This window comes from Globicephala melas, chromosome 9, assembly GCF_963455315.2.
Source record: "Globicephala melas chromosome 9, mGloMel1.2, whole genome shotgun sequence".
In the NCBI taxonomy this organism is placed as follows: domain Eukaryota; kingdom Metazoa; phylum Chordata; class Mammalia; order Artiodactyla; family Delphinidae; genus Globicephala; species Globicephala melas.
Window position 1 is genome coordinate 384,117 of NC_083322.1, and position 24,365 is coordinate 408,481.

Here is a 24,365-nt window from a genome sequence, read left to right on the forward strand (position 1 = left end):
CTGTACAAAAGGACATTAAAATATGTAAAGGGTTGTAACTGTCACACACAGTCCTCTATAACTCAGAGCAGTCTATATTCGGATTAATCACGGTGAGTTTTGTATTTGTTTTATTAACTATTTAAAAAATAAAAATTATTGCATGCTATTTTGTTCGAATTTAAGGAAAGAAAAGCACTAAAAGATTGTCAAAGTCACTTAAGTGTTTTTTTTTCAGAACAAGAAATATTAAATTCTAAATAATTCCTTTAAATTAAAAAAATGGTAGGTTGTAGAAACCATGTTATACATGTACATGTATAATATAACATGTACATATTATACATGTACATGTTATAGTTAGTTTTTAAAGTTGCATATGTCTTAGTGGAGATAGGGTTATGTTTTTCAGGTAGCAAAACTTAGTCAACAATCTAAGAAAAATGAGATGTCACTGTCAAAACAGATTTAAAACAGCAATAACAGGTTTTCCACTCTAAGTCTTGTTTGGGATGAAAACTGATAGGGAAAGGCTCATGTGTAAGCAGCAGGTCCTCTGGAAGCCTGGAATCACCTTCGGAAGTGCAGTGAACGTGCTGAGGGGGTGATGGTAGCCAGCGAGTGTGAGAGCCGAGAGAGTCTCGGTGGGTCCTACCTTGCCGCAGGGCGTCCTTGGGGAGGCAGGTGCCTCTAACTGTTTGAGCCCTAAAATGTTCTTTATTTTTCTGTGACAGTTTACAGTTTGTCCAGGTCGAGAATTTTGTATTCAAAATCATTTTATTCCAGGACTGCCAAAATATTTTGTATTGTTTTCTAGTGTCGAGGGTATCTGAAACTTTAAGGATGTTTTCCTTTATCTTTTGATTTTTTTCTGCTGCTGTAGCGTGAAATTCAGTCCATTGGTTTGAATCTTAGACAAAGGGAACCTTCTTAATCTTTTTCTTTTCTACTTTCCAGTGTCTGTTTGTTTCTAACTTCTTTTATGAAGCAGGGCAATGTAGTTAAGTTAAAAACAGTAGTAGTTAAGAGCAGGAGTTGTTTCTGTAGAGGACCAGACAGAAGTGATTTTAGGTCTGTGGGCCACGTGGTCATAGCTGTCCCATCTGCCGCTGTGGCACAAAGGCGGCCACACGTGTACAGGGAGGAGCAGGGGTGGCTTGTTCCAATGAAACCGATCCACAGACACCAGTGTGAATTCCATGTAATAGTCTCGTGTCACAGAATATTATTCCTTTTACCAACCATTCAGAAGTGAAAAACCATTCTCACGCCCTGTGGACCACACAGGGATAGGCATGGGCCAGTCTGGCCTGTGGGTTGGCGGTGAGTTCATGACGCTGCTGGATCAGGGCCTGAGTAGGGGGCAGCAGGTCTCGTGGGGTGGACGGGGTGGGGGGAGTCCAGGAAGGGAGGGCAGCGTTGACCCTGTGTCCTGCACGCTTTCTGCTCTGCTGTTTCTCCAGCTGGAGTGGAGGGAGGCCTTGTTGGAGGTGGCAGATCGAGGCCTCCATGCATGCCTGTGGTTTGGGAGGTGCAGTGGTTCTCCTCATAGAAACCGCTTTACAAGTCAAGTGCCCTCGTCTTGGTGACAGTGTGATTGATTGGAGACACAGATGTGGGCCCTGACTCCTGTGGGACTGTGTGTTGCAAGGTGATTATCCAGAATTATTTTTGAGGAATAATGTTGGAAGTAATTCATAGAAAACAAAAGCCTTAAAACCTGTGAATTCCTAATGTTCTCTTCTGTTTTTTATTTTATTTAGTTTATCTTTTTTCCTCACTGTTTTCTCAAGTGACCTGTCGTCTTCACTTTTCCATCCCTATTTTGAATAAAGGATTGGGTTGAAGAGGCAGCTGGCCTGGGTTTTCTCTGGTTGTGCAGAGCTGAGTATTAGTAGCTTCTTCCTTGTCTGCTGAGTTGGCCGTGGTTTTTCATCCATGCACAGGGCTTGTCAGCAGACGGGGTTCCCCTTGGGCTCTGCGTGAGGAACAGGCCAGCTGGTGCGCACCGTCCCTGGGTGGGGAAGGAGGGGTCTTTCCTGCTGCGTGGCGTCCTCTCCTTTCTTCTTTCTCGTGGAGGTTGTGGAGTTATTGTTGGCTCTCCTGTGCACCTGGCCCCCAGCGTCTGTTTCGAGACCTTCCCGGCAGGTCGCTTACGCCCGAGCTGCCCTGTGTCCGCCGAGTCCTGACCCTGGGCTGGGGCTGGTCTGAGCTCTGTGTGGGCTCAGCAGGGTCCGCCTGCAGCCCTCTGTCCTGCGGTATGTGGAGCGGTCCCTTGCTTGCTCTTTCCCGCAGGACCCCTTGGTGTTTGCAACACCGCCAGGGAGGAGAGGAAGGAAGTACTTACTCATCCCCAGCTCGGCCTTCTTTTGGTCTAGTCATGGAGTAAGGGTTATTTTTGTTTTTAAACTTTGAATTAGAAAGTTTCACATGTAGCAGTAGAGGGCCTTGTACAGTGAACCCCATGTGCCCCCAGACAGTCCCGGTGATACTGACCTGGGCCCACTTGGTTTCCTCTTCCCTGTTTTGAAGCAGATCTGAGCAAGCATTTCAACTCTAATTACTTCAGTAGGTATCCCTAAAAGACAGGGACCCTTTTTTACTTTCATTTTTATTTATTTATTTATTTTTGCGGTATGCGGGCCTCTCACTGTTGTGGCCTCTCCTGCTGCGGAGCACAGGCTCCAGACGCGCAGGCCCAGCGGCCACGGCTCACGGGCCCAGCCGCTCCACAGCACGTGGGATCTTCCCGGACCGGGGCACGAACCCGTGTCCCCTGCATCGGCAGGCGGACTCTCAACCACTGCGCCACCAGGGAAGCCCCAGGGACCCTTTTTTAAAGCATAATCCTACCACTGGCACAACTAAAGTAAGATGAATCGTGATTCTTTGATGTCATCAAATATCCAGTCATTGTTTTTCAGTGACATTTCAGTGATGTTTTTTCCAGTTTTGTTTGAGTCTGTGTCCGGATGAGACCTGTGTTGTGGTCGGCCGGTGTGTGTTCATCTCTTGGACGATCAGTTCCCACTTAGCAGTCACTCCCTCTCCCTCTCTCTTTTGTTCTTTCTATTTTGCTTGCTTTTGTTGTTGTTGAGGAAGCCCAATTATTCTCATTTCCCACAGAACCTAGCCTGCTTGTCACTGATACGTGCCTCTGCCCTTTGTATTTCCTGTAAGTTGGTTAAACAGAGAGTTGACTGGGGTCACGTTTGTTGTGTTAGATGCTCCACGGCTGTTGTGTCCGTCCATCAGGGGTGCATAACGTCGTCGCCACTTAATGTTGTTAGCAACCCCGGACGCCCACTGCCTGGATCGGTTCTTTACAAGCAGGGTCCCTTTATTCTGGGCTTAGTGCATTACAGCATTTTGGAAATTCATGAGAGTGGTTTAATAGGTTGTGTCTCACAGGACTGACCGAAGTCCCTGAGTGTCCCTCTGCATGGCAGGGCCTGTGTCGGGGGCCCTGCTGTCAGCAGAGTCCAGCAGACAGAGTTGGCAAGTAAGGCACAACCTGCGTCTGGATGTCCTTAAACACTCGGCTGCAGAAACGACAAGAAACTGAAGATCCCCGAGTCTGTGTGTGACTCTATGACTTGAAACGTCTGTTAGGTTGTGACTGCCCACTGTACCCGTGTGTAAAGCCAATATTGATAAAAAACGAACTAATATAAGATAATTAAGGCTCTTTCCCTCCTGTACTTATAGAGCCTTTTAGAAGATCCTTATCCGATGGTCCGTTCCACAGGGATCCTTGGTGTTTGTAAAATAACTTCCAAATACTGGGAGATGTTGCCTCCGACCATTCTTATTGACCTTCTCAAGAAAGTAACTGAGGAGCTGGCGTTTGACACGAGCTCTGCTGACGTGCGCTGTTCTGTCTTTAAGGTAAGGTTTTAAATTATATAAGCAATGCCTGTTTATTGTAGAATAGTTCTCAAATACAGAGAAAGAATAATTTAGAAATCACCCATAGTCCTACTCCATAAATATAGCATTATTGACATTTTCGTTGTATATCCAAAGTAACCTTTTAAAAAAGCAAAAGAAAAGTGGTTTCTAAAAAAATAGTCTACTTGAAATAATACTAGTTTTTAGTGTATGTGTTGGGGGGAGGGCGTAGCGTTTTAGAGTAGTAGCTGCGTGTATTTAAAATTGTTTAACGTTTTTATACATTAGAATGGGCTTTGTGTGTGTACTGTGTGTCACTCTATGCACTTTAAGTAAGCGCCTACAGAATATTCTTTGTCCATCACCCAGCTTCAGCAGTTCTCAGGGTGCACCTGCTCTTGTTTCACTGTAGCTGCATCCATTGTCCCACACACACCATTACTTGGAAGCAAATCCAGGACATTCATCAGCTCATCTGTAAACATTTCAGTGGTCTTTAAAATATAAAGTCTCATAAAAGTGTATACCCTAAGAGATGGAAAGAGGAGGTGGTGGAGCGCGCCAGCTCTTCAGACGCGCGTGTCTGGTCTGAGCTTGCGCCGGCCTCTCGGACGCCTGTGTGAGGCGTGGGCACAGCCGTGCGGGCCCTGTGCCCCCTCGTTTTCATGCAGCATCGAGTCAGGAAATACAGGGAATCTGGGATGTTAAGAGAACCTAAAAGGACTCATAGACTCCAGCTTTGGGGCCTCTCCCTCAGGGTCCTCTGGTTTCTTTCAACTGTAATAAAACCCTTTAAAGTGTAGTTCAGAGAAAGCACCGAAAAATTATTTTGTAACCACTTCAGGCTTGTTTGAATGAAGCAAGGGATGAGCTGATTATCAGGCACTGAAGCCATACTAATTCATTAAAATATGCTTTTTATATGAAGAGGTGTTAGAAAAGAGTTATTTTCTGTGGGTATGTGTATTTCACTAGTAGTTTTAGTAAAGATGGAACTGAATTTTTCTTACCTGAACTTTTCGTGGTTTATGTTCTAATTTTGAACTGTTTATCTTTCTCCTTTCTTGTAGTGCCTGCCGATAATTTTGGATAATAAATTAAGCCACCCGTTATTAGAGCAACTTCTGCCAGCGTTAAAGTACTGTCTCCATGACAATTCGGAGAAAGTGAGAGTGGCTTTTGTTGATATGCTGCTGAAAGTTAAGGCTGTGAGGGCTGCTAAGGTAAGGTGAACAGAGATTTTCTTACTTAAGACACGAAATATATAAGTACATTTATTTTCAACAACAAAAAGACAAAGCAGTTTTAATTCCAAGAGTTTCAGTGACTGCATTTTAAACCAGTTGGTGTCTGGTATATTCTACTAGTTGGTTGTGTCATAAAATTTTATTTGTTTTGTCAATGTATGTTTTCTTTTTGAAAGACATTAATGCAAGCAGCCCCCACCTTAAATTATATTTTTATCCTATACATGAAAGTTTTTGTTGAAATATTTAAATGCTTGGCACACAGTAAGCACTTAAAATATTACTTGAGAAAATGGTGAGTATGAGACCCCCATCCCCCCACGTTTACAGGAGGAAGCAAGGAGGTATTTGTTGGTTTGTGTGCATTTTGGTGTAAACTACTGAGGGGAGAGTGTTTTCCCTTAACTCTAGTTCTGTTCAGCTTTTGGCTAAAAATGTTAGTTATAAGGTTCTGCATTATTATTTGCTAACACTGAATTTTCTTCTCTGCACAGTAGCTCTCTGAAATTTACTTTAAAGTGCTGTTGTGTCGAGGCCCAGGATTTGGGAACAAGCTGACGTGTCGGTCAGCGTAGGGTCAGCGCATGGCCCTGGGGTGCACTCGTGCCAGGAAATGCTTCCATGCGGCCACAGAGAGGAGCGCACTTAGGAGGAAGGGCCACTCAGCGAGGCGCGTGGGAGCGAGTGCAGAAGAGCTGTAGGGTCTGCCGGCTCCATAGGACGGGGAACATATGTGTGCATTTGCTCAGCTACGGCTCACACATCCCTGGCAGAAAACAGGAAATCGGCACCAGTCTCTGAGGCGAAGGGAGGGGACTGGATGTCTAGAGACAGGGTGCTGGGGAGGCCTTACCGCTGCAGAGGATACGCATTATTTTATGCTTTTCAAATTTTGAACTGTGAACTTTTTTCATGAGAAAAATAGAATATTTTACGTGACCCATGTGGTACAGATACCCCACGTCATGCCCAGTTGTAATGCCTTGGTACGTTTGTTGAAAATCAGTTTCTTGTGTGTGGTCTGTTTCTGGACTCTGCCTGTCCATCCTCAGGCCAGGGCCGTACTTCCGAGCTCACTGCAGCTTGGCAGGAAGTCTTGCAGTGTGTGTCCTCCCGCTCTGCTCTTCTTTCAGAGCTCTTGGTGGTTTGGGGCGCTTGTATTTCCATATAAAGTTTAGAATCGGCCTGTCAATTTTGTTAATAAAAAGGCGGGCTGCAATTTCGGTTGGCTTTGTTATAACAGCCTGTTGAAAGTGTAGTTCTGAATCTGAAACGGGAGTTTCCGCTAGTGTTTTGTTTGAAGTGTGCAGCTGTTTGCAGAGGATCACTGAGGTGATGGCTGGTGAGGCAGTGGGCAGAGCAGGTGTTCTGAGGTTTGTGGGTCTTCCCAGGAGAACAGGGAAAACCTGGACAAAATGTCTGACTGGAGAGTTTGGGGTTTGGGGGAGTAGTAAGAGCAGAAAAGGAAGAGTAATGTTTTAATGAGGTGGTTCTTTCATGTCAATCCTTGGCTTGCACAAGCAAGGCAGAGCGTGATTTAGCTGTGAGGTCTCTGGAAAGGTTTGTTATGGGCGCACCAGCTAATTCTCCTTGAAAATCAAGGTCAGAGATTGACAGGCCTGTGGAGAGGCAGCTAACAGGAAGGGGGTCGATCATCCAGCAGGTTGGCGTGACAGGTAGTGTGCCACTGCAGTGTCTGACACTGGCCGTGCTGCGTTGTTAGTGCACGTTGGCGCAGCCTGGCCTCCTACATATTGCTTTGAAGGAGTGAGGGGTATATATACCTCCTTACTTTCCTTGGTGAACGCTGGCAGTGCTGCACTCAGGATCTAGGAGCCACATCTTATGTGCGAAGGCCCTGGGCACGATGACATGGTAGAGAATTAAAGCTGATTAGATGAAATTATGTCCTGTGGCCAAGGGGCAGTTACCAACTTCGTTAAGTAGGCTTCTGTTTATAATTGTCATTGTCAGTGCGGGGGTTTCAAGGTGTTTACTGTTGGTTTCGAGATTCTCCATTTTTAGTATTGTATACCTGAGATTTAGGCCAAATCAACAGTTACTAATATTGAAACGTCTTTATTTAAAAAAAATGTTTTTTTTTATATGCAGTTATTATTTTTTAATTAATTAATTTTATTTATTTTATTTTTGGCTGCGTTGGGTCTCTGTTGCTGCGCGCGGCTTTCTCTAGTTGCGGCGAGCGGGGACTACTCCTCATTGCGGTGCACGGGCTTCTCATTGCTGTGGCTTCTCTTGTTGCGGATCACGGGCTCTAGGCGCGCGGGCTTCAGTAGTTGCGGCTCGCGGGCTCTAAAGCGCGCAGGCTCAGTAGTTGTGGCACACAGGCTTAGTTGCTCCCCGGCATGTGGGATCTTCCCGGACCGGGGCTTGAACCCGTGTCCCCTGCATTGGCAGGTGGATTCTTAACCGCTGTGCCACCAGGGAAGCCCCTATGCTATTATTTTTAACATTAGGAATGAAACACCAGTTAGCAATTTTGTTTATGGTCTTGTCTGATGTTAATATCAACCTGTGGGTAGTATGTTTAGATAAAATAAAACCTCAGGTAATTGAAGAACCCTAAACTAATCAGAATTGTTCTTCATTTTATTTTAGAAAAAGTGAATCAAAGAAAAATAGGTTAAAATGGGGAGTTTCTGGAAAGGCAGACTTGCGGGGAATGTTCACTGCAAGAAAAACCCGTGGAACCTTGGCATTTGGTGTAAGTGCCGATCGCTAGTTTCTGTTCAAGGTCGTCTGGTCTCCATGAGGGCTCAGGAGCCAACCTTTCCAATGTGAAAACCCTCTCTTTTAGGCACTGCCCCTTGATCCAGTCTCAGTGCTGTGACCTACAGTGTTTCTTGGGTATATTGGTTTCAGCAGGTCTGAACTCTGCGAGGTATTGAGGCTTGAGAAGCCCCTGGTCTCCTGAGTGCCTCGGTTTCCCTCTTGGGATCTGTCTGTCACTGTGCCGGCCGCTCCGGGGTTGACACTCAGCTGGTGGCATGGCTGTCGGGCGGCACTTGTCTTTACTACAGTGACTATTTCAGAAACACCAAGTGTGCGCATGGAAGTGTTCCGGGAGCATGTCGGGGAACGGTCGTAGTGTCGGATGCTCAGACATTTCCTCGGGAGAGGGGGAGTATGTTTGTCTGAATGCGCAAGGTCCTTCTGACCTGGAGGGTGGACTGAGGTATCGTGGGAGTGAGGACAGGGCCAGGCGGGCAGCTGGCGGGGGGCGGGCAGCTGGCGGGAACCGGTCCCTGGGTGGGGGGTGGGGGGGAGGAGACCGGGGAGCATACTTAAGTGCTGATGAGAAAGGTCCACTGGAAGTCCTGGAGAGAGGGGACGGTCATGAGAACCAGGTCCTTGAGGAAAGTCTGTGTCAGTGGTGCTGTCCCCTTTACACAGATGAGTGTTAACTGTTTGCACAAGTGACAGAGACAGGATTTGAACACTGTACCGTCAGAGTCTATTTTATTTCCATTATTCTGTGGTGTTTCCCCTTGTTTTGCATTTCTTGCTGAGAAGTTTGGCCCTTTTCTGTGGGCAGTGGACGACTTTGATGCTTTTACGCTGAGGGGCAGCATGACAGTCCTGCCGTGTGCAGGTGTGGGCAGTGGCTGTGAGGCGGCTCGAGGAGGCCTGTGGCCACCCGGGCAGCACTCAGTAGAGGGCGGGAGGGGTGACCGTGAGGGGTGGCTCTGTGTCCGAGGTGGGAAACGGGAGACTCACTTTAGCTTTCTGTGCCAAACCTGTTGTAGATGTTTAAATTCACTTTTCATATTAATGGGCCCAAAGTTGTGGTGTTTTAGGAAATTTTAAAATTATTAGACTGATAATCATAACTGTCATTTGAGGGTCCACTGATGGTCCTGATGGATTATAATTAATCCCAGCAGCCTTGTGCTTATCTGCCTTATGTGTCAGTGCTTTTTAAAATACGGGTTTATTTTAATTTGTCTGCGGAAGAGTCACAGATTCTGGTATAATCATTTGAGATGAATTTCCTTGAATGTAGAAATTAGTTCCTTTTTGATTATACTCTCCTTCTGCACATGTGCTTTATCCACAGTTTTGGAAAATATGCCCCATGGAGCACATTCTGGTCCGTCTGGAGTCGGACTCTCTGCCCGTCACTCGGCGCCTGGTGGGCCTTATCTTCAACTCCTTCCTGCCCGTGAACCAGCCCGAAGAGGTGTGGTGCGAGCGCTGCGTGACGCTGCTGCAGATGAACCATGCGGCTGCGCGGAGGTTCTACCAGCACGCGCACGAGCACACGGCCTGTACCAACATAGGTACCCAGCCCCGCCCCACGCCGTGAGCCTGGCGTGTTTGCTTCGTGCTCAGTGTGGTTCTTAATGAGTTCCCGTAAAGTAACACTTTAATTATTTGGGATTATAATTTCAGTGTTAGAAAATTTTGTTGAAGATACACGTAAATTAATTATTGGTTGTCTCACACATTTTAGCAAAGCTGATTCATGTGATTCGCCACTGCTTGAACGCCTGCATCCGGAGGGCTCTGAGTGCATGCGGGGAGGGCAGTGAGGAGCCGGGGAAGGAGAACGTGAGCGTGAGTCGAGCCGCCGCTGCCCGGCGCCGCCTTGGGGCCATGGGGCTGGGGCCTGGGCCACGGGGACGGGGACGGGGACGGGAACAGGGCCACGCGGACGGGGTCGGGGCCACGGGGGTGGGGACCCGGACGGGTGCTTCTCCCGCGGGAGAAGGGCAGGGCAACAAGGCAGAGGTGTTATTTCCACAAGCCGTTACCTTAGCAATAAAATTACTTATTCCTTTAGTGCTGATACTTCACCTAATTATTTTGGAGGATCATAAGTAATTTTCTAGAAAGAATTTCTGTGTATCCTTTGTAGTTCACTGTGGAGTTTGAGTAGGATTTAATACAAAGGAAAAATTATTATTGCTGACACTCTTTTCCCAGTTTTCTTCACCTTAAGCTTCTGTATATATATATATATATATATATATATTTTAATTGCTTTACAATGGTGTGTTAGTTTCTGCTTTATAACAAAGTGAATCAGTTATACATATACATATGTTACCATATCACTTCCCTCTTGCATCTCCCTCCCTCCCACCCTCCCTATCCCACCCCTCCAGTCGGTCACAAAGCACCAAGCTGATCTCCCTGTGCTATGCGGCTGCTTCCCACTAGCTATCTACCTTACGTTTGGTAGTGTATATATGTCCATGCCTCTCTCTCGCTTTGTCACAGCTTACCCTTCCCGCTCCCCGTGTCCTCAAGTCCATTCTCTAGTAGGTCTGTGTCCTTATTCCTGTCTTACCCCTAGGTTCTTCATGACATTTTTTTTTCTTAAATTCCATATATATGTGTTAGCCTATGGTATTTGTCTTTCTCTTTCTGACTTACTTCACTCTGTATGACAGACTCTAGGTCTCTCCACCTCATTACAAATAGCTCAATTTCGTTTCTTTTTATGGCTGAGTAATATTCCATTGTATATATGTGCCACATCTTCTTTATCCATTCATCTGTCATGGACACTTAGGTTGCTTCCATGTCCTGGCTATTGTAAATAGAGCTGCAATGAACATTGTGGTACATGACTCTTTTTGAATTATGGTTTTCTCAGGATATATGCCCAGTAGTGGGATTGCTGGGTCCTATGGTAGTTCTATTTGTAGTTTTTTAAGGAACCTCCATACTGTTCTCCAGAGTGGCTGTACCAATTCACATTCCCACCAACAGTGCAAGTGTTCCCTTTTCTCCACACCCTCTCCAGCATTTATTGTTTCTAGATTTTTTGATGATGGCCATTCTGACTGGTGTGAGATGATATCATTGTAGTTTTGATTTGCATTTCTCTAATGATTAGTGATGTTGAGCATGCTTTCATGTGTTTGTTGGCAATCTGTATATCTTCTTTGGAGAAATGTCTGTTTAGGTCTTCTGCCCATTTTTGGATTGGGTTGTTTGTTTTTTTGTTATTGAGCTGCATGAGCTGCTTATAACTTTTGGAGATTAATCCTTTGTCAGTTGCTTCATTGGCAAATATTTTCTCCCATTCTGAGGGCTGTCTTTTGGTCTTGTTTGTGGTTTCCTTTGCTGTGCAAAAGCTTTTAAGTTTCATAAGGTCCCATTTGTTTATTTTTGTTTTTATTTCCATTTCTCTAGGAGGTGGGTCAAAAAGGATCTTGCTGTGATTTATGTCATAGAGTGCTCTATATTTTCCTCTAAGAGTTTGATAGTTTCTGGCCTTACATTTAGGTCTTTACTCCATTTTGAAGCTTCTGTATATTTTAATTTGACCTGGGGTTGGCACACGTAGATTGGGTCTGGACGTTACCGTATTTTACAACTAGATGGGTGGTGGCGCTCTTAAGGATTTATTCACCGCCACTGCCCTAAGATTCTACTAGAAACGTCGTGGGGTTGAATTTTTGGGAATGAGCTTTATTTAGAATTGTCTTTGAAAAAGTAATTTATCAAGGAAGCTATATAGCTGGTATTTCTTCAGAATCCAAAGTGACCAATTATATCATTAAAAAAGGAACATTTAAGACTTAGAAACGTATTACTTATAAGCAGTATCTTAAGCTTGTAAACAAACTCTCATGCTTGTATGTACCTCTGAAGTAAAAATTTTGGGTAGTTTTGTGGTGCTATGTAGATTAGGGTACTGGCCTTTAAAAGAAAGTCACAAGATGTTGAATATACTTCAATTAAAACCAAAAAAAAAAAGGAAGTCACAGAAGATAGTTTTGCCCTTTTGATGAAACGTGGTTCACGCTGGCTGCAGGGTGAGGCTCCTGCGCTGTCCGGCCGCTCCTGTCTCCATGTCCCCGCCCTGGATGCAGGCCCTCGGCCCTTGAGAGCCAGGAGCCTACAGGGCCGCCCCGCGCTGAGGCTGGGGCTGCGCCGGCGGGTGGTGTGTGGGGCTCAGTCGGCCTGCCCGGGGGCTGGGGGGAGCACTCCCCGGACCCCACCTGCCCCCCGCTTCAGCATCCCCTGCCCTGTCTGTCCGCTGGGGCAGAAGGGGGAGGAGAGAGAAGAGCCTGATGTCATCTTAACGGCCGAATCTGCCTGGCAGATCCATCATAGGCCTGTTCAGCCTGGGCTCAGGAAGCCCTCAGCCGGGAGCGTCTGGAGCTCGTTCTGCTTTCTTGGTGGGATCTGAGTTCCTCTTTTCAGAGTTTTCCCCTCAGGATATGGGTTGGGTGGGCAGGATTTTTTAGGAAAGTGATCCTGTAACTTTAGAAACCCTCACTGGGATGCCAGCTCGCGGGGCCCTGCGCCTCTGGGCCACCCCTTCACACTGATGGATGGATGGTGGAAGTGGTTTCGCCAAAAAGTGAAAACTGTTACAGTTCTCAAATACTGAAGGAACCCTCCACCCCCATATTGAACCTAGACATTATTGAGAAAGCTGCACTTCTCACATTTTAGGTCAGTTTCTGTACCGTTAGAAAACACAAGGGTGCTCTATTGTAACCGGTAGTAGAAAAAAAATACAATTTGCCGTCTGGATTTTGTCATTCTAAGAATATTTAATGGCTTAAAGCATAATTTTTTGAATTGGTTCTTTTACCTTTTCACATTGCTATCTACTAAAAATCTCTGCTTTCTGTTTAATGAAATCTTACTTAGGAACTTAGCATATTTTTGTAAAGGAGAAATGGTGGCTTTCTCAGGGGACTTTAATGATAAGAGTGCTAATGCTAATCACTAGAATGTAAAAAGTAAAATTAAATACAGATTGAACTTTTGTCAATTTGTTATCTATATCATTCTCATAGTAGTATCTAAGCCTTTAGTAGTTTCATTGCTTTTTAAATTCGGCCATAAGTCATTCCGGGTATTTAGTGCCTATTGAAAAATCTAACTTTATATAGCAACTACTTTTGTTTTTTCTGTGTGCCCTCATTAATTAAGTTAATTTGTTCGCCGTATCTTTTCCCATTACATCTGAGTAGCACAAAAATACCAGCACCTGAAATGAATCCTGCTTTGCATCTCAAGGTAGCCCCTTCCAGGAAATGGCCTGTGTGGCAAGTTGTCAGTTTGTCACAGTCACCGGACAGGGCTGGCATCTGAAGTGGAGCACGCGCAGGCGAGCGTGTGGTGCTGGGGAGGCGGCCCCACCCCTCTGCGCAGACAAGGAAGGATTCGCTAGAAGACACGCAGACACCTGGTGCTGTCACTCCCTGCCAGCCCACAAACCAGAGCAGCCCACGGTCGAGGGGGAGTCGATCCCATCAGATATCACACCACAGTCTTAGGGGTTCTATCTGCCTCTCCTTCCATCTCTGCCTTAGGTCTGGAATTCTGAGATGTGCTTTTAGACACAGTGCTGTTCTCTTCAGAGTGATTATGATTTGATTCTTTCACAGTACAATTTTTTGTATCTTAGGCCCTGGACCAAACGCTGTCAATAAGTGATACTGCGTCCATGGCGGGTTTGTTAGAGATCGTTGTGATTCTTTGGAGAAGCATTCACAGGAGTATGGAGAATAACAAAGAGGCCAGAGTGTACACCGTTAGCAAGTTCGCCTCTATGCTGCCAGAGTACATGAAAGCGTTTAAGGTAAGACGGGCCACCCTGCTAAGGCAGGCGCGCCAGGTCACATTTGTGCAGGACCAGCCTCTGGACCTGCTCCTCCTCTGCAGAGGCGGGGGCTGAGCCACCGTCCACCCCGCAGGACGCTCGGCCTCTCGCCCTTCACGGGGTGAGGCCACGTGTCCTCCAGCCTCCATCCCTTCACCCGGAGACTTGTCTGGGGAGCACTGGTTTTCTATCTCTAATGGCCTGACACTATTTTAGAATCTGGTTTGATTTGCTGGGAATTGAGAAAGGGGAGTTTGTGAACATCAAGATGTAGTAGCACCTTGGTTTTGTGGGCAATTTTAGGCATTTGACAGCATCCGGCAAGCACATGTTTCTGAAGTATCCGAGTTGTGTCTGTGTTATTGAGACAGACAGAACTGTGTGCATAACTTCTGTTTGGAGGAAGGAAACCTCCTCATTCCTTGACTTTCTATTTCTGAGTAAAGGCCATATTTCAAAACCGATGGAAATAAAACTGCTATGTAGAAATGTAAATTTATTCCTAATTGTGAAGAAAGCGTGGCTTAAATATAGAAAGGTCATAGGTCTTAGGAATCACCCTTCCCTTGGTAAAGTTTACTTTTGGTGCTTCTACAACTGCTTATGTGACCTTGGACCTCTTAGCTTTTCTGAGCCGTATTTCTGTGACTGTTATGTCTCCGAGCTCCATCCTGCCTCTGAAATGCAAACGTGACCTGTCTGTGAAGGTAAATAGTCAAGGCTGCCCGAGTCACTAGGACATTTAAAAGCTCAGATAATCACATGGGGTTGAGAATTAGAAGATAAACATAGAGGCCATAGGATACCAGACGAGATGACAGGTGAACAGTGTGGCCTGGGTGTGTCCAGGAAAAGGGAGGTGGTGAATTAAGTCTTTAAGTCCCGAATTATTCTGGCCAGAGAGCTTCTCTGCCCTCAGTACCTCCCAGAACCTTGTGGTTGGCCCATAAGTAGGTAAGGCATCTGTAAGCCACACATGGAGTGGAATCAGGAGTAGCTGCCAGCCGACTGTTGTAACATCAAGAAAACATTTTCTTTATTGGGAGTTGGGGGTGAGGGTGGGTTCACTCTGACTGAATGCAGGTTAATTACAGGCCAGATGGTGACATTGCACCTGTTTCTGTTTCATGTATATGTCCAGGAAAATTGTTGTTTCTTTTCCTTTTAGGGCCCATCTTCCTTCATCCTCTCATCCAACCAAGGGTGTTTCTTATTAAGTGATCTTGATGGAGTCTGGTCTGTCTGCTCTGTTACTGTGATAATACTAGTGGTGGTGATGTAGCTGCAGTGGGGCCCGAGGTGGCATCCTCACTTGGTTCCTGCCAAAGTCCCGCCCTCAGAGACCAGCCCTTCTCCGTGTGTTGTACCAGCTGGTTGGGGTGTGGCATCTCATGGGACTTGGGTTTGGCCAGGTAGCTCCATTGCACTGCGCTGTCTTCCTAAGGTGTTCTGTTCTGATTATTTTACTTAGGAACTTTTCTGACTAGTTTCATTCCCTTGAGTTTTATACTCAGGACACACTGAGTATATAGAGTTGGGTTTTTTTTCCTTTCATCGGTATTGTTTTTCAAATACCAGTCAGTGCCTTGACAGCAAGGACTTTTGTCTCTTCTGGTTACTGCTGTATTCCAAGGATCTCCTGGTACACAGTAGGTGCTTAATAAGTATTTGCTCAAATAATTCATCACAGAAAGTAGTAAAGTGTCCTATAAAAGTTTGAGAAGACTTATCAAACCTAATGCTTCCCAAGGGGTTAAGTCCTCCTGTTGTGTGTTGAGAGCATCACTCTAATTCCTACCAAGCAGCTTTGAAAATGGGTTCCTGGGAGTCATGGGGCCCTCGGGATCCCATTGTTTACGTTCCCTGTTGCTGTGTGTCTTTTCATGCTTTCAGGATGATCGCTGCAAGACCCCTCTGTCTGTGCTGGCCTCCCTGATGCCGGCCTCGGCTGTGCCCACCTTCAGGTGCCCGCCCTCTCCGTGCACTCCTGGTCTCACTTGGCGACTCCTGCGTGACCTTCAAGCCCCCAGTGCTGTGCTCCCTGCCCCTGGCCTCCTCCCCTGTGGCAGGGAGAGCAGGGGATGTGGCTTCCAGGGCTCCGGGACTGCTGAGGGACACAGGAAGCCACCACGGGAAACTGAGAGTCTGGCGTTGTTCAAGTGCCAGATGGTGAGACGTGAGCCATCCCGCCGTCCACCACGGAGCCTTGGCCACACGTGACTCTGAGTGCTTAGAATGTGGAGTCTGGGTTGGGGCAAGCTGTGTGTGCATCCTGGTGTGATGCAGACTCGGGGACCTGGTGTGAAAGAGGGATGTAACATGTTTCATCAGTAGTTTTCTACAGTGACCATGTCTTAAAGGATGTTGGGGGTAGGCTGGGCTAAATAAGACACATTATTGAAATTAATCTTGCCTTTTTAGACGTGGCTTCTAGGACCTTTATAATGACACACGTGGCCTGCTTTTGTGGCTCACATTGTGTTTTTTATTGGGCAGCATTGCGCTAGGGTGTTGGTTATTAACTCAGTAAAAATTACTTATTTTTATTCATATTTATAAAAAAAAAGAATGTTTTGATGCTAAACAAAAAGTATTGTCCCCAGATTACGGATCTTTACTCTAGAGTCTGACAGAGGCAACACAGAAACAAAAGGCCAGGGTTTGTAAGTGCCTGGTGTGTCCTCGGTGCCTCACATCTAGGGGCCCCTGAAGCTGCTTTCAGAGTCAGCATTTTGTACTGGACCTTGTCCTGCGTAGTAATTGTGGGAAAACAGTGTATTTTTCCTGCGGTGGAGAACGTCTGAGAGTTCCCATGATAGGAAGGGCTTATGTACCCTCAGTTTTTAGCTTCTTCATTTTCCCCGCCTTTTAGAAAAGTGAGAAATTGCTATTGAGATATTAGATATGATTTTATATATGTGGCATTTTCAGCTGTGGTGTGATTTCCACACTAAGAAACCAAGAGGAAGGAACAGCCGACAAGAGCTACTGTATTCTGTTAGACTGTCTCTGCTCCTGGGGGCAAGTGGGACACATCCTGGAGCTTGTCTGTGACTCGCTGCCGGAAGAGCAGCCTCAGAGCAAGGTACACTTGTGTCATTTTTAAAGTTTGCTGAAGGAGGGTAGCTGTATGCTAGAACTCACGTGCTTTCCTGCTATGTGCCTCACTCACTCTGCGCTTTCAGGGTAACTCGGCGTCTAAGCGGAAGGTGCGGGTCCAGGACCCGCGCCCAGTCAAACCCGGGCTGGCGCTGGTCTACGTTGAGTACTTGCTGACCCACCCGAAGAATCGCGAGTGCCTGCTTTCCGCGCCCCAGAAGAAACTGAACCGTCTTTTGAAAGCCCTTGAAACATCCAAGGTAACTTTGTAGAACAGAGGCAGATGCCGTGGAAGTTGAGCGATAGGGTAAGGTCTAAGTTTTCCACGTTTATAGTGTAAAATTTTCACCTGGGGGCGGGATGGGACTGGGTGAACACTTCCAGGCCCTGGTCTTTCTAGCAAGTCGTGTTCAGAGCCCAGTGTCCTGTTGAGGCCAACTCTGAGGATGAGCCGGTCCGTCGGAACAGGCCCGACAGCAGGAAGACGGCCCGCCACCCCAGGTCCCCTTGCTCTGGCCCTGCTCATCGACGAGGGAATTCCAGCCCCCTGAGTCCTGGGCAGGCTTTTCTAGGGCCCTTTGGAGAGCGAGTCCCGTGAATTTCCCATCTCCTCTCCCCGTCCTGGCTCTTCGGCCGTCTCCTCCAGGCCAGCCCTCGGAAGCAGCCTGTTACTGACACTGCTGCCAGAGGCTCCCGCCTATCAGCACGAGACATCGGATGTCGGCGGGTTGGAGGTGGGCAGCGGGGGCTGCAGGGGGCAAGGGCTGGACGAGCTTGATCCTGAGGGCTCCTTGAGCAGCACCTATGAAAAGGTGTCTTCTTGTCCCTTTACGGGAGGCTTGGAGGAGGGAGGACACTCGCCCTGCTGCTCTGGCAGCCCTCTCCAGGCGCAGCTGTGTCCTCACTTCATGCGCTGCCTGCTGAGCCGGAACCTAGCCTGCAGATGTCCTGTTTCACAGGTGGATCTGGAATCGATTTTGCAGTCGCCAGGTGGGAGCCCTCACCACCTGAGTGAAGGCACTGCCCTGCGAGCCTTCAGCCTCCACTGTCGGTTGAGTATCCATCTTCAGCATGAGGTGCGTCCACCAGCTTGGGTCAGGACATGGGGCGAATTGGCCCAGCGGCTCTGTGACTAACCTGTCTTCTGTTGTTGTTGGACAGTCCTCCTGCTCAGAAGGCAAAGTTTACCTGTCCACTTTGGAAGACACTGGGTTTTGGTTAGAAAGCAAAGTTTTATCTTTTATCCAAGATCAAGAAGAAGAATATCTGAAGCTTCACAGGGTCGTTTATCAACAGATTATCCAGGTTAGAAGTCTTTAGACACAGAGACCCTTCTCCAAATTGTGATGTGCTTCCAGGTTTTATTTTCTAATTTAAAGCTGTAACTTTAGTCAGTACTGCTGCTCTTCTTAAACACTTACAGTGGCATCTGAATATCTAGAGTTTATCTTTTTTTTTTGTATGTTTATTTATTTATTTCTTAGTAGTCATCCATTTTATACACATAGTGTATACATGCCAATCCCAATCTCCCAATTCATCCCACCACCACCACCCCGCCGCTTTCCCCCCTTGGTGTCCATATACGTTTGTTCTCTGCATCTGTGTCTCAATTTCTGCCCTGCAAACCAGTTCATCTGTACCATTTTTCTAGGTTCCACATGTACGCGTTAATATACGATATTTGTTTTTCTCTTTCTGACTTGCTTCGCTCTGTATGACAGTCTCTAGATCCATCCACATCTCTACAAATGACCCAATTTTGTTCCTTTTTATGGCTGAGTAATATTCCATTGTATATATGGACCACATCTTCTTTATCCATTCATCTGTCGATGGGCATTTAGGTTGCTTCCATGACCTGGCTATTGTAAATAGTGCTGCAATGAACATTGGGGTGCATGTGTCTTTCTGAATTATGGTTTTCTCTGGGTATATGCCCAGTAGTGGGATTGCTGGGTCATATGGTAGTTCTATTTTTAGTTTTTTTAAGGAACCTCCATACTGTTCTCCATAGTGGCTGTATCAATTTACATTCCCACCAACAGTGCAGGAGGGTTCTCTTTTCTCCACACCCTCTCCAGCATTTGTTGTTTGTAGATTTTCTGATGATGCCCATTCTAACTGGTGTGAGGTGATACCTCATTGCAGTTCTGATTTGCATTTCTCTAATAATTAGTGATGTTGAGCAGCTTTTCATGTGCCTCTTGGCCATCTGTATGTCTTCTTTGGAGAAATGTCTGTTTAGGTCTTCTGCCCATTTTTGGATTGGGTTGTTTGTTTTTTTAATATTCAGCTGCATGAGCTGTTTATATATTTTGGACATTAATCCTTTGTCCCTTGTTTCATTTGCAAATATTTTCTTCCATTCTGAGGGTTGTCTTTTCGTCTTGTTTATGGTTTCCTTTGCTGTGCAAAAGCTTTGAAGTTTCATTAGGTCCCATTTGTTTAGTTTTGTTTTTATTTCCATTACTGTAGGAGGTGGATCAAAAAATACCTTGCTGTGATTAATGTCAAAGAGTGTTCTTCCTATGTTTTCCTCTAAGAGTTTTATAGTGCCTGGTCTTACATTTAGGTCTCGAATCCATTTTGAGTTTATTTTTGTGTATGGTGTTAGGGAGTGTTCTAATTTCATTCTTTTACACGTAGCTGTCCAGTTTTCCCAGCACCACTTATTGAAGTGACTGTCTTTTCTCCATTGTATGCCTTTGCATCCTTTGTCATAGATTAGTTGACCATGGATGCGTTGGTTTATCTCTGGGCTTTCTATCCTGTTCCATTGATCTATGTTTCTGTTTTTGTGCCAGTACCATATTGTCTTGATTACTGTAGCTTCGTAGTATAGTCTGAAGTCAGGGAATCTGATTCCTCCAGCTCCTTTTTTTTTCCCTCAAGACTGCTTTGGCTCTTCGAGGTCTTTTGTGTCTCCATACAAATTTTAAGATTTTTTGTTCTAGTTCTGTAAAAAATGCCATTGGTAATTTGATACGGATTGCATTGAATCTGTAGATTGCTTTGGGTAGTATAGCCATTTTCACAATATTGATTCTTCCAATCCAAGAACATGGTATATATCTCCATCTGTTGGTATCATCTTTAATTTCTTTCATCAGTGTCTTATAGTTTTCTGCATATAGGTCTTTTGTCTCCCTCGGTAGGTTTATTCCAAGGTATTTTATTCTTTTTTTGCAATGGTAAATGGGAGTGTTTCCTTAATTTCTCCTTCAGATTTTTCATCATTAGTGTATAGGAATGCAAGAGATTTCTGTGCATTAATTTTGTATCCTGCAAATTTACCAGATTCATTGATTAGCTCTAGTAGTTTTCTGGTAGCATCTTTGGGATTCTCTATGTATAGTATCATGTCATCTGCAAATAGTGACAGTTTTACCTCTTCTTTTCCAATTTGTATTCCTTTTATTTCTTTTTCTTCTCTGATTGCCGTGGCTAGGACTTCCAAAACTACGTTGAATAATAGTGGCAGGAGTAGACATCCTTGTCTTGTTCCTGATCTTAGAGGAAATGCTTTCAGTTTGTCACCATTGAGAATGATGTTTGCTGTGGGTTTGTTGTATATGGCTTTTATTATGTTGAGGTAGATTCCCTCTATGCCCATTTTCTGGAGAGTTTTTATCATAAATGGGTGTTGAATTTTGTCAGAAGCTTTTTCTTATTTATTGAGATATCATATGGTTTTTATTCTTCAGTTTGTTAATATACTGTATCACATTGATTTGCGTATATTGTAGAATCCTTGCATCCCTGGGATAAATCCCACTTGATCATGGTGTATGATCCTTTTAATGTGTTGTTGGATTCTCTTTGCTAGTATTTTGTTGAGGATTTTTACATTTATATTCATCAGTGATATTGGTCTGTAATTTTCTTTTTTTGTAGTACCTTTGTCTGGTTTTGGTGTCAGGGTGATGGTGGCCTCATAGAATGAGTTTGGGAGTGTTCCTTCCTCTGCAGTTTTTTTGGAAGAGTTTGAGAAGGATGGGTGTTAGCTCTTCTCTAAATGTTTGAAAGAATTCACCTGTGAAGCTATCTGGTCCTGGACTTCTGTTTGTTGGAAGATTTTTAATCACAGTTTCCATTTCATTACTTGTGATTGGTCTGTTCATATTTTCTGTTTCTTCCTGGTTCAGTCTTGGAAGGTGATACCTTTCTAAGAATTTGTCTATTTCTTCTAGGTTGTCCATTTTATTGGCATAGAGTTGCTTGTAGTCGTCTCTTAGGATGCTTTGTATTTCTGCGGTGTCTGTTGTAACTTCTCCTTTTTCATTTCTAATTTTATTGATTTGAGTCCTCTCCCTCTTTTTCTTGATGAGTCTGGCTAATGGTTTATCAATTTTGTTTATCTTCTCAAAAACCAGGTTTTAGTTTTATTGATCTTTGCTTTGTTTTCTTTGTTTCTGTTTCATTTATTTCTGGTCTGATCTTTATGATTTCTTTCCTTCTGCTAACTTTGGGTTTTGTTTCTTCTTTCTCTAGTTCCTGTAGGTGTAAGGTTAGATTGTTTATTTGAGATTTTTCTTGTTTCTTGAGGTAGGCTTGTATGGCTATAAACTTCCCTCTTAGAACTGCCTTTGCCACATCCCATAGGTTTTGGATCGTCGTGTTTTCATTGTCATTTGTCCTTAGGTATCTTTTGATTTCCTCTTTGATTTCTTCAGTGATCTCTTGGTTATTTAGTAACGTATTGTTTAGCCTCCATGTGTCTGTGTTTTTTACGTTTTTTTCCCTGTAATTGATTTCTAATCTCATAGCGTTGTGGGCAGAAAAGATGCTTGGTAAGATTCCAGTTTTCTTAAATTTACTGAGGCTTGATTTGTGACCCAAGATGTGATCTATCCTGGAGAATGTTCCGTGCATACTTGAGAAGAAAGTGTAATCTGCTGTTTTTGGATGGAATGTCCTATAAATATCAATTAAATCTATCTGGTCTATTGTGTTATTTAAAGCTTCTGTTTCCTTATTTTCGTTTTGGATGATCTGTCCATTGGTGTAAGTGAGGTGTTAAAGTCCCCCACTCTTTTTGTGTTACTGTCAATTTCCTTTTATAGCTGTTTAGCAGTTGCCTTAGGTATTGAGGTGCTCTTATGTTGGGTGCATATATATATATAATTGTTATATCTTCTTCTTGGATTGATTCCTTGATCATTATGTAGTGTCCTTATCTATTGTAACATTCTTTATTTTAAAGTCTTATTTTATCTGATATGAGTATTGCTATTCCAGCTTTCTTTTGATTTCCATTTGCATGGAATATCTTTTTCCATCCCCTCACTTTCAGTCCGTATATGTGTCCCTAGGTCTGAGGTGGGTCTCTTGTAGACAGCATATATATGGGTCTTGCTTTTGTATCCATTCAGCAAACCTGTGTCTTTTGGTTGGAGCATTTAATCCATTCACGTTTAAGGTAATTATCAATATGTATGTTCCTATGACCATTTTCTTAATTGTTTTGGGTTTGTTTTTGTAGGTCCTATTCTTCTCTTGTGTTTCCCACTTAGAGAAGTTCCTTTAGCATTTGTTGTAGAGCTGGTTTGGTGGTGCTGAATTCTCTTAGCTTTTGCTTGTCTGTAAAGCTTTTGATTTCTCCATCGAATCTGAATGAAATCCTAGCTGGGTAGAGTAATCTTGGTTGTGGGTTCTTCCCTTTCATCACTTTAAGTATATCATGCCACTCCCTTCTGTCTTGTAGAGTTTCTGCTGAGAAATCAGTTGTTAACCTTATGGGAGTTCCCCTGTATGTTATTCGTCGTTTTTCCCTTGCTGCTTTCAGTAAGTTTTCTTTGTCTTTGATTTTTGCTAATTTGAGTACTATACGTCTCAGCGTTTTTCTCCTTGGGTTTATCCTGTATGGGACTCTCTCTGCTTCCTGGACTTGGGTGGCTATTTCCTTTCCCATGTTAAGGAAGTGTTTGACTATAATCTCTTCAAATATTTTCTCGGGTCCTTTCTCTCTCTCTTCTCCTTCTGGGACCCCTATAATGCGAATGTTGTTGCATTTAATGTTGTCCCAGAGGTCTCTTAGGCTGTCTTCATTTCTTTTCACTCTTTTTTCTTTATTCTGTTCCACAGCAGTGAATCCCACCATTCTGTCTTGCAGGTCACTTATCCGTTCTTCTGCCTCAGTTATTCTTCTATTGATTCCTTCTAGTGTATTTTTCATTTCAGTTATTGTGTTGTTCATCTCTGTTTGTTTGTTCTTTTATTCTTCTAGATCTTTGTTAAACATTTCTTGCATCTTCTCGATCTTTGCCTCCATTCTTTTTCCGAGGTCCTGGATCATCTTCACTGTCATTATTCTGAGTTCTTCTTCTGGAAGGTTGCCTATCTCCATTTCATTTAGTTATTTTTCTGGGTTTTTATCTTGTTCCTTCATCTGGTACATAGCCCTCTGCCTTTTCAACTTGTCTTTCTTTCTGTGAATGTGGCTTTTGTTCCACAGGCTGCAGGATTGTAGTTCTCGCTTTTGTTGTCTGCCCTCTGGTGGATGAGGCTGTCTTAGAGTTTATTTTTTTGCAAAGCATAAACTGCATAATTTTAATGTAATTTGACACATTGCACGTAACACGTGTTCAGTAATGTTTGTGGATAACATAAAATGTGTTTCTAGATTTCTTATGGAAAGAGAAATGAGAATTAATGTATTTTCATGGAAATTCCTTTTTAAGCATCTTTGTAGACATCTGCTTTATGAGACCCCTAGTGGTACCCTTAGATGTTAGGACCTTGACCAGCAGGATGTCCCCTCTTGTCCCTTCTGTGGCTTTTGATGGGAAATCACATCATCATGTCTACCTCTCTTACAGACCTACCTGACTGTATGCAAGGATGTCATTGTGGTCGGCCTTGGTGACTGTATGTTTCAGACACAGCTTTTACAGCGGAGCCTGGGAATCATGCAAACAGGTACTGCGTTTATTAAAGGACTAGTTTAGAGCGACTAGCAGTCAGAACCAGCCCCTCTCTCCCTCCCTCACTTCGCTGGTCAGGACTCTTGTTTTTAAGTGATAGATGTGTAGCACAAACTAGCTGACACCAAAAGAGGAATTAACAGGCTGAGGCAGCCAGGAAGTTCAGAGGTGTTTCTGGCTCGGACGTGACCAAGTGCGGAGTCTCTGGCAAGGTCTTATGCTCCTCCCCCGGTGGTTTGCGTGATTGCAGCTGCTTTGCCGTGTGGTCACCAGCACGGCCCCAGCCTGTCTGCTGCTCCTGTCTGGTGTCTGTCATCGTCTGCGTGCAAGTCAGGAGCTGTTTAATGTCCCCCCGCCCCCGCCCCCCGAGACCACTGGGAAGTTGCTGTCACCCCAAGGACAGGATCCCTGGTAACTCATACCATGGCGTCCACACAAGTTAAATGTGTTCAGTGAGTGAGTGAGAAGTTGGCCTCCTTCCAGGTGGGCTGGGCTTCGATTATCTGGAGCATCGCATCCAGGGGGGCCGGGCCAGATCCTTGCAGCCCCGTCTCATTGTGGCGGGGGGAGTGTGGGTGGACCCAGGATGTCTCCTCTGCCTCGGGTCATGGGCTGGCTGAGAAGGGC

The 24,365-nt window shown here is 44.8% G+C and overlaps 1 protein-coding gene across 3 annotated transcripts in view; it reads left to right on the top strand.

The window, feature by feature from the left end:
* The window catches only part of NCAPG2 (non-SMC condensin II complex subunit G2), a 64,124-nt gene that overhangs the window by 23,237 nt on the left and 16,522 nt on the right, over positions 1-24,365 (top strand). For all 3 annotated transcript variants that reach the window (XM_060305023.1, XM_060305022.1, XM_060305024.1), the window contains exons 12-22: positions 3,688-3,867; positions 4,941-5,093; positions 9,196-9,418; positions 9,592-9,695; positions 13,519-13,692; positions 15,607-15,677; positions 16,645-16,798; positions 16,899-17,072; positions 17,772-17,888; positions 17,974-18,117; positions 23,634-23,733. In XM_060305023.1, coding sequence (XP_060161006.1) covers positions 3,688-3,867; positions 4,941-5,093; positions 9,196-9,418; positions 9,592-9,695; positions 13,519-13,692; positions 15,607-15,677; positions 16,645-16,798; positions 16,899-17,072; positions 17,772-17,888; positions 17,974-18,117; positions 23,634-23,733 — 1,594 coding nt within the window. The remainder of the gene's footprint in view (positions 1-3,687; positions 3,868-4,940; positions 5,094-9,195; positions 9,419-9,591; positions 9,696-13,518; positions 13,693-15,606; positions 15,678-16,644; positions 16,799-16,898; positions 17,073-17,771; positions 17,889-17,973; positions 18,118-23,633; positions 23,734-24,365) is intronic.